The sequence below is a fragment of the Falco punctatus genome (genome assembly GCF_963210335.1).
Source record: "Falco punctatus genome assembly, chromosome: 1".
Taxonomy (NCBI): Eukaryota; Metazoa; Chordata; class Aves; order Falconiformes; family Falconidae; genus Falco; species Falco punctatus.
The window spans coordinates 83,789,994-83,804,814 of NC_137580.1; the positions used below are offsets into that span (position 1 = coordinate 83,789,994).

General features: G+C 38.4%; 1 protein-coding gene across 1 annotated transcript in view; it reads right to left on the reverse strand.

The window, feature by feature from the left end:
• Nucleotides 1-14,821, reverse strand: part of RIMBP2 (RIMS binding protein 2) — a 158,265-nt gene that overhangs the window by 18,357 nt on the left and 125,087 nt on the right. Inside the window, exons 15-20 of the mRNA XM_080404433.1 lie at nt 11,706-11,857; nt 10,863-11,330; nt 8,594-8,743; nt 6,779-6,937; nt 3,026-3,757; nt 1,214-1,331 (exon numbers count right to left, since the gene is read on the reverse strand). Of these exons, the coding sequence (XP_080260559.1) occupies nt 1,214-1,331; nt 3,026-3,757; nt 6,779-6,937; nt 8,594-8,743; nt 10,863-11,330; nt 11,706-11,857 (1,779 nt within the window). The remainder of the gene's footprint in view (nt 1-1,213; nt 1,332-3,025; nt 3,758-6,778; nt 6,938-8,593; nt 8,744-10,862; nt 11,331-11,705; nt 11,858-14,821) is intronic.

Sequence of the window (14,821 nt, forward strand, 5' to 3'; positions counted from 1 at the left end):
AGAGCCTCCCTGGAGCTGATTCCCCCCACCCCCACCTCCCATTTTCATACCAGTATAATTCCATGGACATCTGTGAAGATTATCCTGGTTCACACCAGGATGTGGGACGAGAATCAGCCTCTGCCCAGTCATGCTATACTGAAGACACTAAGAAAGTTTCATGCATTACAGCTGTGCGTGTTTCCTGATCTATAGTTTCAATAATAATAATTATCTACAAAATAGCAAAATAATTTGTGCCCACTGGGTGGATTATGCTTTTAATTTACAGTCCAGGAATTTTAGTGTGATTCTATGAAAAGGGAAAAATCTTTAATATTTAAAAATAAACGTATTCCTTAATGATCAGTCTCTTTCCTTCTGATAATCCCCATTTGTGACATCTCTCATTCATACAGATGTCAGGTGAGAATTGCCTGACACTACTTCCTTATCCTCCTGACAATGCCTAGAGCGTTCACAAATTAGAAGTCCAAGTTAGGGACAGGAACCGGACTGACTTTATGTCCTTATGGAGTAAAGTTCTGCTAATAGCCCACAGAACCTTTTCTGCATTTGTTTTCCATGTGTTTCCTGTCAGTATAGAGTGTATGTTTTAACAGATAGGTATTTTTCCATAGTGCCTTGATTCCATTATCTTTTCTGCACTACTTTTTGGATTTTCTGGTATACACCAGCATATAGTTTAAGTCGTAAGTAAACCAGAATAGGGATGATTCTGTAAGAAAGATCAAATCTAGTAAATATATGCAGGTTCTACTAACTTGTTACATGTAACAGCTTCCATTTTTCCTGCTAAATTCCAAAAAGTAGTCAAGAAAATGGAAAGTGAATGCAAAGTGATGGCTGATGAATGGAAAGATGGATGGCTGAATGAATGGCTGAATGGGTACGTTTATTTTACTGATTATATAGTAGCCTGCCTGCAATTTTCTTCTCAGGTAAGTTCTAAGAGTATCTAAGCTTAAACAACCTTAGAAAAGCTCCAATATCCACTAAATTCAATGAAAAGATTTCCAGTGATGTCAATGACTACTGATTCTGCCCCCTGTGAGACTCATATTTAGAAGGAGATGTTCTCAGCTCCATTTCACCTCATTTAAACTAAGAGTAACCATGGTTCAAGACAAGTGTCTGTTGTTTCTTTTTTGAGGACCACCTTCCCAACTCTGAGGCTGCAAAGAACAGAAATGCACCAATCTGTCCAACTAACCAATGGAAGGGACCAACATTGGTCGAGACCTTTGTGGCACTGCACTGCCATGAGAAGACCTTCGCCCTGCATGCTCCGCCCTTTCAGGCCGTCCTGCAGATGATGGATTACCTAAAAGCTAAAAAACAACAACAGAAAAAACAGGTTTGTAAGTTACATGCATGATAACATTATGGTTATATGGTTGCACATTAATCAGGTCAATCACATTTGGAAGCATAAGCTCTAAAGGCAACTAAACTTAGTTTTTAACTGAAAGGTTAGCTGAAAAGTAAATACTGTTGCCTGGCAAACCTGCAAAAGAAAAAATGGTTCCCTGATTTATGGCAGAGTTTTGTAACCAGCAGCCACACATCAGAACAAAAAGAAACGAAAAGAATAATTTTGGAAATATTCTTTTGCCTTTGTTGTTGCTGTTAAGATGATGCGATAACCTGCTGAAGAGCAGTATAACCAGTCATGAGAGCTGTGGAAATTTGACTGTACCAAAAAGGCGAGCCTTTTTCATATTCAGCTATGCAGCTCTGTCCAGCTTGCAGCATGTGAACAAGTGTATGTCCTCCTCTCTTTGAGCACACTGTTTTTCTATAATGGCCTTTGGTTGTTAAAGCCTTTTAAAAGTCAATGAAATATGTAGAAGGGAATGTAGACACACTTCGGCTCACATCACAGCTGTCTCTTTCTGTTCACTACCCCTGCAGAAAATATTGCGATTCTAGTAACCAAATAGTACTATTTTAATGCTTTCCAGAGTTCACCATGCAGTCATTGAGATTAGTCCAGCTTGGGCACCAATTTTAATGGGAAAAATTTTTAAGGATCCTTTCAGCATAAACTGCTAGGCTAGAAGAGCAGGCAGCTCATTACTACTCTTACATGAAACACATTAGATTTGAGGTTTCCACTCTGGACTGTTGCAGACTGAGAGGGTAAAGAACTTGTCTTTAGGGAGCAGGGATGCCTACGGATGCATCTATCAAAGCGTGGAGACTCTGCTACAGATTAATGGACAGAAACGCAAATAGGCGAGATCACGCAGAGGCATCCTCGAAAGATATGGAATGGCCCTGGCCTCTCCATTTGGAAGAAGCTCTTTGCCTGCATTCTCACGCAGAGATGCAGTCTGCAACTTCAAAGGCAAGAAGAGATGGTCTAAAAAGGAAGGCAAAGTAGTGACAGTGCAGAGATAAGGCAGAAAATGGAAATATGATGAAACCTGTGACTCCATAAATCTGGGTCACTGTCACACTGAGGGAGAATCTTGATTCTTGTCCGGAGATGTTTCATGATAAAGAGCATATCCTGAAAATTCTGGGAATGAGGTGAATAAAAACAATGTGATGAAATGAATTCTTTGACATTAATAATAATAATTAAAAAAAATATTGATGAAATAGTTTTCCATTTAAAATGCAGCTTTTTTTAAAATGCAACATTTAGATGGGCAAAATAAATAAAAACAATCTTTTGGAAAAATTATAGTTCAGCTAACCCTTAATTAAAATTTAGATTCAGTTGTCCTTTAATAAAAGCAGCCATTATTGTAATTTATTCTGTGGGAAAAACATCGTAAAGCAAATTAAACTGATTTCAGCATGATACAAAAGAGGACTGTAAAGGAAAATGCAGAATAAGATACAAAAATGAATGGGGAGATTAAAATAAAAAGGGGGAAATGTAGCAGATAAGTCCAAACGATGGACTCTAAAAATTAATTTGGGGGGGGGGGAAAGAAAGAACAAAAAAGAACGAACTAAAGAAAACAGACTGATTTGGCAAGCAGATGTTAGAAGGAAGATTTATTTCACACACCAGAGAGTCTTCTGCATCTCTGTGGGATGGCTTTGCAAGTAGACCAGCTGCCCTAGAGTCAGCCATTTTTAAGTCGGTCTTCCAGCCTCCCTGAACATCTTCATTAGATAAATGATCTGTTTTACTACATTTCTGAGTCTCATACTTTTTCTCATAACTGGGCTTGACCTGCTCACTCCTGAGGTCTACAAAGGAAGGAGCCAGGTCACCAAAATCTTCTTCGATGCTGGTTTGTCTGGTTAAAGTTTTCCTGCGAGCAAGCAATGGCCTCATGCTTTTCCTACAGGAACAGTTAGCAGTCTCTGCACAACAGCTAGATGCAACGTTGGCAGAAACTGAATCGCAAGTATATCTGAAATTAAAACGAGATTCTTCTTCTTCACTTCCACAGTCTAGTCCACTGTCTGGGCTTCTCGATAAGGATCGGCTATATTTACATCCTTTGTCGTCTGCAGCAAAATCCTCCATGCCTGAAATTCTGTGCTTGGCTGGGTACCAGAAGTTGTGCTGCTGGTCTTGATTGTAGGGCCTAGGTGGTCTAGAGTCTCTAGCTATAGTGGGATTCTTTTTATAGGGCATACCTAAACCCTGCTTGTACAGCAGTTCAGAGTATTCACCATCCTCTTCAGCTACTTCTGGAATACTGAAAAGCTTTTTACTGTGATGTATCTGCTGTGAAAAGTCAGGCTGTTCCAAAAAAGTGGCTTCAGTGGTCTTATTCTTATCGCACTCCTTAAGATTATGTAATGTTAAAAACCAGACAGGGAACAAATAGTGTGTGACAAAAATAAAATGGGAGGGAAAAGGGAGAAGAAAAGAAAAATAAAGACAGAATTAGTTTTAGAGAAATGGCAAACATAAGACATGCAGCTCATTTAGTGAAAAGGATGTCATGCTTTGAATGAGAATCTGTGAAAAATAAGGACATGATTAAGAAGTTGCTGGGTGTCAGATACAACATGAGAGGTCAGTACAAACAACTGAGTGATGCTCTGAACAAGAATAAACCCATGCATTTAAAACAAAGCAATAAAAGCTGCATACAGGTTCCAGCATGGTAAATGAGAATGGCACTAAAACACAGCACTAATGCTTAGTATGTCCCTTGCCCCATGCCAAATTTCTATTTAGTATTTCTTTGTAACTAGAACCCGTATCTGAAAATGAAATTTCTGTTCTAGCAAGCTTTCTTGCTTTGCATCTGTTAAAGCATCCTATATGTAGCAAATACTCCTTCATCTCCTGCCAGAGGAGAGCTACTCTGCAGACACCATTAAAGGAGTTCCAGCTTCCTCTGTAAAACAGTTAAACTGCACCATTTTTAAAGCTTGGCTTCCATGGAAAGAACCCTGAGAAGCAGGATGCTCTCTGATGTCATTTGGTCTGCACTGTCATCAAATCTCTCATCATAATCTTGTACCTGCTTGATAAAACCAATATTTGAGCATTGGCCTGTTAACAGAAGTAAAAGTCTCTGTTTATACCAAAAGTAGGTAAAAAATATCCCAGCCTGGATAAAACAAATATTCTGAACATGATAGATACATTTTTTAATTTTTCTATTACAATTACACAAAACAATTGTTGGTGTGACAAAAGAATCCTATGCAGTCTTTGTTGGACTCAGAAGATACAAAAGAATAATGATGCAGGAGGTGTTGGTTTTGACTGACATGGTTTATAGATTCTACATCATGGAGATCACCTCTCCTTGTACTTTACTCACTGCCCAGATCAGGCAGGTCTCTGGACACAACAGCACCCATAAATGATGACAGGATCATCTTGGAGACTTCAGCAATACTCCTCTCTCTGAGCATGTTCAACTTAACTGGGGTTTGGGTATCTTCCCCTTCTAGGCATTAAGAACTAAGTTACTTTATGACTTTGTTTCACCTATTTTCATTCTTTTTAAAATGTGTATCACACTTACAAAACTTTTGAGACACGCTGCCATAAAAGTAGAAAAAAGTCAGTAAATATGAACAAGGATAGTTTTGATTTGAGCTCAAATATCCCACATTTCAGAATGCTCAGAACAGGTAAGTGAGTTGAACCTTCACTCGATCACCCACATCAGCCTTTGTTTTAGGGAACGACTGGAGGGAATAATAATCTCCCAATAAAGCAAATATGTATCTGCATGCAAAATGTTTTCTTGTTACTTGGGGGCATGTATTAACTCAGGAGAGAATACTCAATTACAGCTGGAAGGCCATGGTTGGCATACTTTCAGATTACAAGAGGAAAAGGAATCTGATTACATTATGGAAAATTCAGTAAGCATGTTTTTCATTGTTTTGTTAATTACTGATATTGCAAAGTGAAACTGGATCTAGCAAAAGGGGAAAATTAACAAGCATTTCTGGAGTAGAGTCTGATCTGCATTTTATATCAGAAAACTTATCAGCATGGTGGGCCATATTCTCCAAATAGACTCAGACATCCAGGAGTCCCTTCTCCAGGAAGTACTCATATACTGAATGCTACTTCTGCAGAATGAGTCAACCAACTGTACCCTTCATTATACACTACTGCATCAAGAGAAGTATGCCTGCAGACTTTAACAAGTATAAAATGATTTACCACACCAATTAAGGGTCTGGATCTTTCTTTTGAAATATCAACACTGGCAATATTAATTTAAAACCAGTAAGTAAAAATACTTTCTGATGCAGAAAGAACATGAACAGTCTAGCCATAATTCACTTTTTCCTAGAGGAAAGGGACAGAAGCAGCATGCAGAAGGATTTTGGCTTCAACCTTTATGTTAGCAGAATAATAGAAAACCCGATTATCGTTTCTTTTGAAAAAGTACCTGTCTCATTCCAGATAGTATCAGAATAAAAGGATTGAACTTATAGTACATAAAAACAGTTACAAGAATGGTTAAAATTCTTGTATGCATGAGAAAAATAATAATACTGTTTTTTTAAAGAACAGCATATTGGAAGAAAAAAATCAACCTGTGAGTTTCCCTATCATTCAAGTTATTCAGCTCTCTAAGAAAAACACAATTTAGCATAATTTCTAGACACATAAAAAGCAAATACAATTTACATGTACAAATATACTCTCAGAAATACATGTTCTGTAATAGGTAGGTTCAACATTCTACGCATATACTCTTAATTGTTATACTAAAGTTGTCTTTTGCAATTAATATCTCTGTGCAGTGTTAAAGCAATATTTCTGATAGGCATTTCCTGCTGTCTCTGGTGATTCCTTAATAATCAGAGCACAAGGATTTCTGATAACTTATTTATCAAACAAAGCTGACCCAACTCCCTTTTTCACAAGCATGCTTTAAAATCTGTGGAAGAGATGGGACCAGCACTGGAAAAAGGGACAAATTACTCAGACATGGAAAAACTAAGTTGTTTTTCTTCTATATGTATGTATGCTTACATGAATCTCCTTGCTTAGAAGCACATGTAGTATATTGTCATATCGAGATGGGAAAGGTCCCCAGATATAGAACAGAAATTGCAACTTCAAAAATTACATACGGGAAAAGAGTCAGTTAGTGAAAAGATGAGCTACAGAATTACAGAATAATGCAAAAAAAAAAAAAAAAAGGAATAAATGTATTAAAGTGGCCTTGACATCATAAACAGTGTTCACCCTGGTTCTAGGTCTATACAACAGTGATTTTCAATGGTGTGCAAATCCATTAATTGACAAAAAGAAATGATTTAAAGGAAGAATCAAAACATGGAGGTACTCCTAAGGTTTCTCTGCAGGCAAATTTACCTTAAGTGCATTGTGTGAAGTCACACTGACTCTGCGCCTTCCCCCATCCTCCAGCTGCATTTCGGAGTACAGCTCTTCCTCATCTTCTTCCATAATATCAGATAAGTCAGATCCTCTGCTGCTTTCTGTATGGTACTCTTCACCATGGCAATAGTGAGGCTAATTGACAGAGTGAGAAAGAAAAACCTTTACTGACTGTAAAGCTGAAAATCCTTGTATAACACCAATGAGGACTAGATTATTTCCTATGTTTGAATATCAGACTAATAACCGCATATAAATTACATCATGTGGCTTGCTGCTCTGCTCCAGTGGAGAGATCATACAAGGTTTTTTGCCCATTTATGCTCCCAATTCAAGAAATCCAATCTTAATCCTATAGGTGATACAAAAACCGATGTTTGCATTCACGGCACCAAATCTAGTTTCAGTCTTGACTAAATTCCCTTGATTTATAGAGGTCCTTCATACATCAGTGGACTTGCTAACCAAATTGTAAAAGCCCCAGGATAACACACATATCATCTGTTCTTCACAGCTGTTTGTTACATCACATTGCAATTTAAAAGTGATCAGTATTTAATTCTTGCAGGATGTTACCATCATTATATGATGTAGCTAGCTGATGGAATTTGAAGCTTTCATTCTCTTAAACACTGTAGGAATAGATTGGATAAAACCTTAATTGTCTTTTTAAACAAGTCCAAATATTTCAAGTTCCTGTAAGTTTCCAACTACTTGGAAGATAAGGAGGAAAACGTATGTCTATGTTCTACTGTCAGATTGCAGTAGAATATTTGAAGAATCAATATATGGTCTCTTATAAACACTAAACTTTTTACACTGGACCTTCTTAATAAGATGACTGGTCCTATTAGAAAATCTTGGTCTCCCTGTGTCCAGAATAATTTTATTTGTATACAGAGGCACAGATGCATCTCTCCCACAAGCACATTTTGTAAGCCCAGCATGATTACCTGTACTCTAAAATTGGGAACCACTGTATGTGAATATGGAACCAATTATGAATATTACAACACTGGAAATCTGGAGCAATGTATATACATTTATAAATGCTTGAAATTCTATAACAAACAAAACTAAAATTTTAGAAAGTCTCAGAACTGGTATGAGAAAGAATGCCATTGCTTGGACTCTTCAACATGGGAGGTCAGATATTTGGCTAACAAGATTATTTGACCACGCTAAGACAGAAAATACCTCTTTGCCAGAATTTGTTACATTACTTTCAAGAGAGATGTATATTACTTTACATTTGTTTGCAGTGGGATCAGACCAAAAGCTGTGCAGATGTGCAAAATTCTTCTGGCGACATCTTTCTGTTAATTACAGCAGGCCAAGTATATATGGTGTTGGTTTTCTGCTAATTAAAATTACAGGTTATGGCTTTTATGGAACACAAAAATCCTTCCCCCTTCCCCTTTTTTCACAGCATGTTTTCACATGCAGTAGTAAGACATCATATAGAAAAAGCCCAGAGCCCAAACACGACATTCCAATCACATTTTCCATTTCAATTTTTTCATCTTCAGTTTTCTCAGTTTCCAGTGCTTAAGACTGCTGCATGGGATAAATATCGAAGATGTGTAGCTACAGCCAAGCATTCGGTTCCCATTCGGCAGTGTTACGCTCCAGTAACAGGACATTCACCTACTTCCCCACAATTCAGCTGCTTGTCTGTATAGTTTACCAACATGGCTACAATAATCAGATGGTGACCTTGATAACCTGCTGAGCTTCATAAAACACTTGTTTCATGTTGGACACCTGACACAACAAGACCAGGCTACTCACTTGCTTTCCAAGTTCTGACCCTTTCAGGAAATCATCAACTGAAGCCCCTCTTCTTTTGACATTAGGAGAATCATAGCCATCTTCTTCATCATCTGAGTTAGCATACTGGGCTGCATTACTCCTTTCGCTAAAAATACTCCTCCTCTCCATCTAGAAAAGCAACAAAAAATGGAAAACTGTGAAGCAGGCTTGTTCCTGCAACCAATGGAAGAAATAGCAAATATAAGACAAGAACAAAACATTAAATATACTCATGGTTTAAAGCAATGTTAGTTTCCCCTGACTGTAACTTTTTAACTTATCAAGAATTTTTTGCTCGTCATATTACTCTTGTTCATAAACAATGATATGCTTTTACGTGACCATCAACTCAGCTCCTAGTTTTCTTCCCTAAGTACCACTTAGGTCAAAATTCTCAGTATTCTACATTCAGAGGCTGCTAACAAAGACACTACTTTCTCCTTGGCAGATGGTTAGTGGATGACCTAGCCACTACAGCATTTTTTAACCTCAGTAGAAAAAAAAAGCTACAGAATGAGACATCATGCTCTTCCTCTGCTCTGAGGTGACTCTTACCCTCAGCTACTGATCCCTGCTGCTTACTCTCACAACAGTAACCATCAGCCATCTAACAGGCTGGACAAAGGGCAGGAAGATGACACATAGCTTCTTCTGCAGCAGCCTACTGCAAGAGAACAATTTCTAGTACTGGGGACTAACCATGACAAATATTAGAAGAATTTGATTTAGAATGAATCCATCTGTAAATTTCTGTCTAGATCTCTGAATTAAACATTTCAAGCATCACAAAAATTAACTTAATTAAACATGGCTCAGTACATGTTAAATCAGCAATTTTCAAAACCTGAGTATTTTGATTCTCTTTCCCTATATGGTTGCTATATCAACTTTCACCACAGATTACCAAAGAAACTAATTGCCTTTTCTCCCTCTACTACATTTATTCCAGTTTGCTTTATTTATAAACAAAGGGAAAAAATTTATAGATGCATATATATATTTTTAGCAGACCTTATCGATCCAGAATTATTCTGGCTCCATTCTGTCCCAAAACAGGGGCAGTCAATAAGTTGGGGCTGTTAAAACAGGTATGAACTACCAAAGTTTATGGAGTTATTTTGGAGATATGATGGGAGACCAAAGACCAGACGTAACAACTCTGCCAGATGAAGGACCAAAAGAATGTACGAAAAAAGTGACACCAGATCTTGAAAACAAGTAATAGCCAGTTGTGAGCAGCTTGTGATGAGAAAGTAACTGCCCAGGGCACTGAGAGTATTTAAACATTGTATGCTGGGGTAGGAAAACCAGAGCACGTTGTCAGGATGCATGCACATCAGCTATACTAACCCAAGTGCCTCAAATACAGGATTTAAATTAACTGCAAATACCTGAGTCCCTACAGCAGCCATGGGTCGTAATGGTCTCAAAACAAGGGAGTCTCTTTTGGGCAGTAATGCTTCTACCAACTACAAAAGGAGCTGTAATGAAAAGCTTTTACATGGCAGCTATGTGAAAGCTGTTGTAAATATCTGTGGAAGATGTAGCACCGGGCACTCTTGAAGGGCAAGTATGTAAAATTGCCTGTATATCCATGACAGCATACAAAATAGTGCTTTACGTGCATCTAAACTGTTATTTGCTATTTTGAAAAAGCAGACAGTTTTAGAACACAAACAAGTTTCTTATCTGACTACTAGTTAGATTCCCTTATCAAAATGAGACTCTGTCCTCATTGTGTAAACTGTCAAAAAGATTAGCTCTCACAGTAAGTCTGCCCAAGACTTTTTGTCTGTCTGCCTATTTCTGGACCCATTTTTACACTGTCATTTCTTGTTTTGATCTCTTTCAAAGTACTTGAGGTACTTGGTTGACTCTTCTCATATAGGCACAAGCCTCCCTTTTGACTCCTGCAGGATCCAAGCACAAACTTTGATGATTACTGATATTATTTTTTTTTTTTTTTCAGAAGTAAGGCTCTGCATTTTTGGAGACAACATTTCTAGTGATGTTATAGGATTTCTATGCTAATCAAAGGCTGATCAATGCTCTTTATGGTTACAAGCATATTTGTGGAAAATGGCACAGAATTTTACCACACTGCTGCTTCTTAAACTATGGATCTTCAGGTATTTAAGAACGATTAGCTGCTCCTTAAAGCATACGATGAAAAAAAATATCCTTGAAGCAAAGTGCCACAATGAATAAAGCCAGCCCAAAGAAGCCTTAAGAAAAAGTCTGTCTTTACCCTGCTGCTTTCTGCAACTCGTTGTGCAGCTTCTCTTGCCATGGCTTTTGCAACAGTATTTGGGACAGGTGTGCCTTGAGGTTGAGGGAGTATTCGGTTAGGCGATGGAGACCTCCTCCCCTGAAGTGGGCTGTGAAAGTTAGGAGCAGGTGGCTCAAGCGTGTGTACATGAACAGGGGATACTGAACGAGTCTGCTCCCATGACTCATTCATTTTTAAATGCGGACCTAAATGTTCTTCTTTGGTTTCTGGGGCTCCGGCACTTGCTAATGGCTTAGATTTGGGAGCAGTTCTGGGGTGAGGGGTTGGAGGCACCAGTAGGTCACATGGAATGGCAGCAACAGAAGAGTCCACTGATTCCCCTTGTGCAGAGAGCGTTCGAACTGTAACTTCCTTTGCTTCCAGACTCCTTAGACTCATTAGCTCCACCATTGTGTTCTCTGCTGTTGGGAAGACCACCTCCGCCACCTGAGTACACAAACAACTTATAAGCATGAAGACATCTATTTCCCACCCCTCAACCCCACTAAAGTTCAACCTTTGAAATCCGAACATGGAGTGAATTATTGTCAACACAGTGGGCTGCAAGAGCCCACATTAGGGTTCCACACCAATTAGCACCAGTTGTCTTTCATCCTTATCATTCCATTTGTCCAAAAGCTTAAGTGCTTATAGAAAGGTAGCTCAAGAACACCTTATAAACAAACAAAAGAGCAGGTTCTACTGAAAACTGAGAAAACCTTGCACACATTCAAGTGCTGCGAAATGTTTATTGTTGCCTTTACCTGTCTGTTGAAATTCACCTAATTTAGATGGTTACATTAACGCTAGAGGAGAACTCACCCGTTGACCTTTCACATAAACACCATAGCCTGTGACATTGGCGCCATGGGAGGTCCCTGTTGCTGTCAGAGTTGGTGGTTTCCAGGACACCTGTATGGTTGCTGGGGTAGACCCAGCCCGTACAGTAACATCTTGAGGTGGAGCTGGAGGACCTAAGAAAGACAAGACTGGTCACTGTTGAGCCTCAGATCAGAAGTGTGTACATCAACTGATATACCTGCAAGTTGGAAACTACAGATCTCAAAGCACTTTGGTGCGTGTTTTTTCTTTTTTCTTTTCTTTTTAAAGACAAAAAATCCTTATTGCAGTTATTAAGTAAAAACAGAAGCACAGGCTCAGCAGGTCACAGCACCAAGAACTGACCCTCAGCTTACAGCCATTATCTAAGCCATATTTCTTTGCAAGATGGTCTATACTTGCAACTTGCTCTGGACCCATTTTTATCCCTCCAGACTGCATAACTCTACTTACTCTGAATGCAGAAGATGTTAACAGAAAAATGCAGGGAGAAAAAGGCCTAGGAGTGGCACTGTTAGTGTAAAACTGCTGCAGCTGACAGCAAGTGACGTTTTGGTATGTATCTCTGCATCAAATGTACACTACATACTCAGAAATCACTTTCAAATTTTGTCTCTCTGGATGATCAGTGGCTCCAAGTCATGATTTATGGGCCAGAAGCACACTGACACTAAGGTGCAATGTGGACTGCAAGGTGAAACCTTAACCTTTTCAAACAGTAGCACACTGGTTTAAAAGACAACTGGTCTTTTCTTTGCACTAAACAAAAAAATTTGCCAACTAACCTTTTAAGGCATTTACAGTATGTCAGTGTAATAGCACACCAAATACATGCTTAATTAAATGACATTATTACCCTACTATAAATAGCTCTTCTTTGGATAGAAAGTCAAAGTAAAAATATCATAGACATTATTAGATCATGAGTATTTCAGGCATCCTGTTGTGTGGATTTAAACAGTCAAACCCTCAGAAGTGTTTCATGCTAAAATATTTCAGAAGCAGCATTCAGCTGTAGCCATCTCTGAGTAATGGCCAGGAAAATACAAACCTTGGTGGCTGTGAGTTTGCTTTTGCTAGTGACCTAAGCACAACCTATTTCTGTTCATCTACCAAAAAAGGTACAAAAATATTTCAACTCTGTGCACACGTTGCTACAAAATAGATCATGATACAAGTGTAAATATCACAGAAGCCTCAGCTTCCAGATATGCTGGCAAATTGTCCGTGCATTTCAGTAGTTTGCTGTCACTGAATTTCATCCTCTAGTGAGCATGGAAATAAAATTATGGTCATGTTCAGGACAGTAGAGGCACAACATAAAATTTTTGCCAATACCATCTCTTGCATCTAAAATGTATTTCTAACTTACAAGGCCAAAGTATGCAATCTGACTAATACTATTCTTGGCCAAGATGCAGATTTTGATTTAGGATTAAATTTCAACTTCCCTGACCATCCTATTTTATTGACAGCTAGCACTCCCAATCCAGCAAAGCTCCTCAGCTTACAAGAAAGAATGCATCTGACCTAGTCCAGTATCTTGGCAATGACAATATTACTAATCTGCTCCTGCAGTTTGAAGTCACCTTCCTTCCATTCTCCCAAAACCAAACAACCCCCATGGACTCTATCTCAACCCTCACAGGCTGTAGCAGAGAGAGCTTTAATAAACTGTAATGTGCAATGCTTAGTATGGTTTCTATTTCTCCCCATCAATCAATGGGAAATGACTCCTCATAGCTTTTGATGGTCTTGTTATAAACATAAACGTTTGTTTCAGAATTCTGTTACAGTTTGGTCTTCATGAATTTATTACATAAATTAGCTCAAAACCCGTAACAGTCCCATTGGTCCCGACCCTGTCAATACTTCTGTCTATTGTTAGACCAGAGCACCCAGAAGAGAATGACTTCTGTTTTAACTTAAGCAATTCTAATGCTTTGATGTACCAAGAAGAGGAGTTCAACGGCTCAGCAACTAAAGAGCTGTCACAGCTTTGGTCTGATAGGAAGCAATGGGTTTTAAAGTATAAATCGTGTAAAACATGATATATCTATGCAAAGAGAAAAATGAAAACACAACCTCTAATTGTCCTGTACCTTTTATGCAGCTGCTCTCTCTAGCTTTGAAATGAGAGCCGTTATCTCATGTTAATTTTTGATTAATGTATTCCTAACAAACTCCTGAGACTGATACAGTGTGACAATTTTAAATAGTCACTGGTCCCCACTCCCTTTTTGCTGTAAGTGGTCAGAGGTATCCTTTTCCATAAGGATATCACTGAATAAACTAGGAAAGAGCAGAGCTTCTCAGCTTCAAGTAAAGCAAGCCTATGTATTAATTTGTAAAAATTTCTGAAGCCCTTAGAAAAATGTCAGTACAAACTTTAGCAGCTGCCTGTGACCAGTTATGCTGCAGTTCATGCTGCACTGTCTGCTAAACCTGACATTCACAACTAAAGCTTTATGGGACATCACTCACCCGCATGCAGCTTCTAGAGAAACATAGTAACAACAGATTCACTTCATACAGAATATCTCCATTGTTCTCTCAGCATACTCTTAAAATAACCTTTGAAACATGTCCCTTACAATGTATATCAACTAAAGGCATTTAAGGTGGGAAAATAATCTAGTCTGAGAGAAAAAACACTATTAGTCACATTAAAGACACTTTCTGTATTATTATTCTTTTAACTGTAGTTTGGAAGAAGAGACGTGATTTCTTAAAGCCAGCAATATTTGCAAGACAAAAACATGCCACACTATGGCGGTAACTCCCATTCTTGACTCTTGACTTCGTGGGCATCCTTTTCCCTTTGTTTCCAATGACTTTTGAAACAGAAGCATCAGCTTCTAATCACTTCAACAGTTGCTATTTTATTTTTCTATATAACACTGGAAAGTTGACATACTTTCGTAAAAATGCTCTCTTTGAAATGTAGTGCCAGGGAAGATTCTGGGATCTCTGGATCTAAAAGCAGAGGCTTTGCTGCACTTTAGCTCCTCAATAGAGAACAGCCCATTTATTGCTTTAGCATACTTCAGCAACTAGGGGGAGATACAGCATGTTAAGTGTTCAGCTTGAAAAATCCT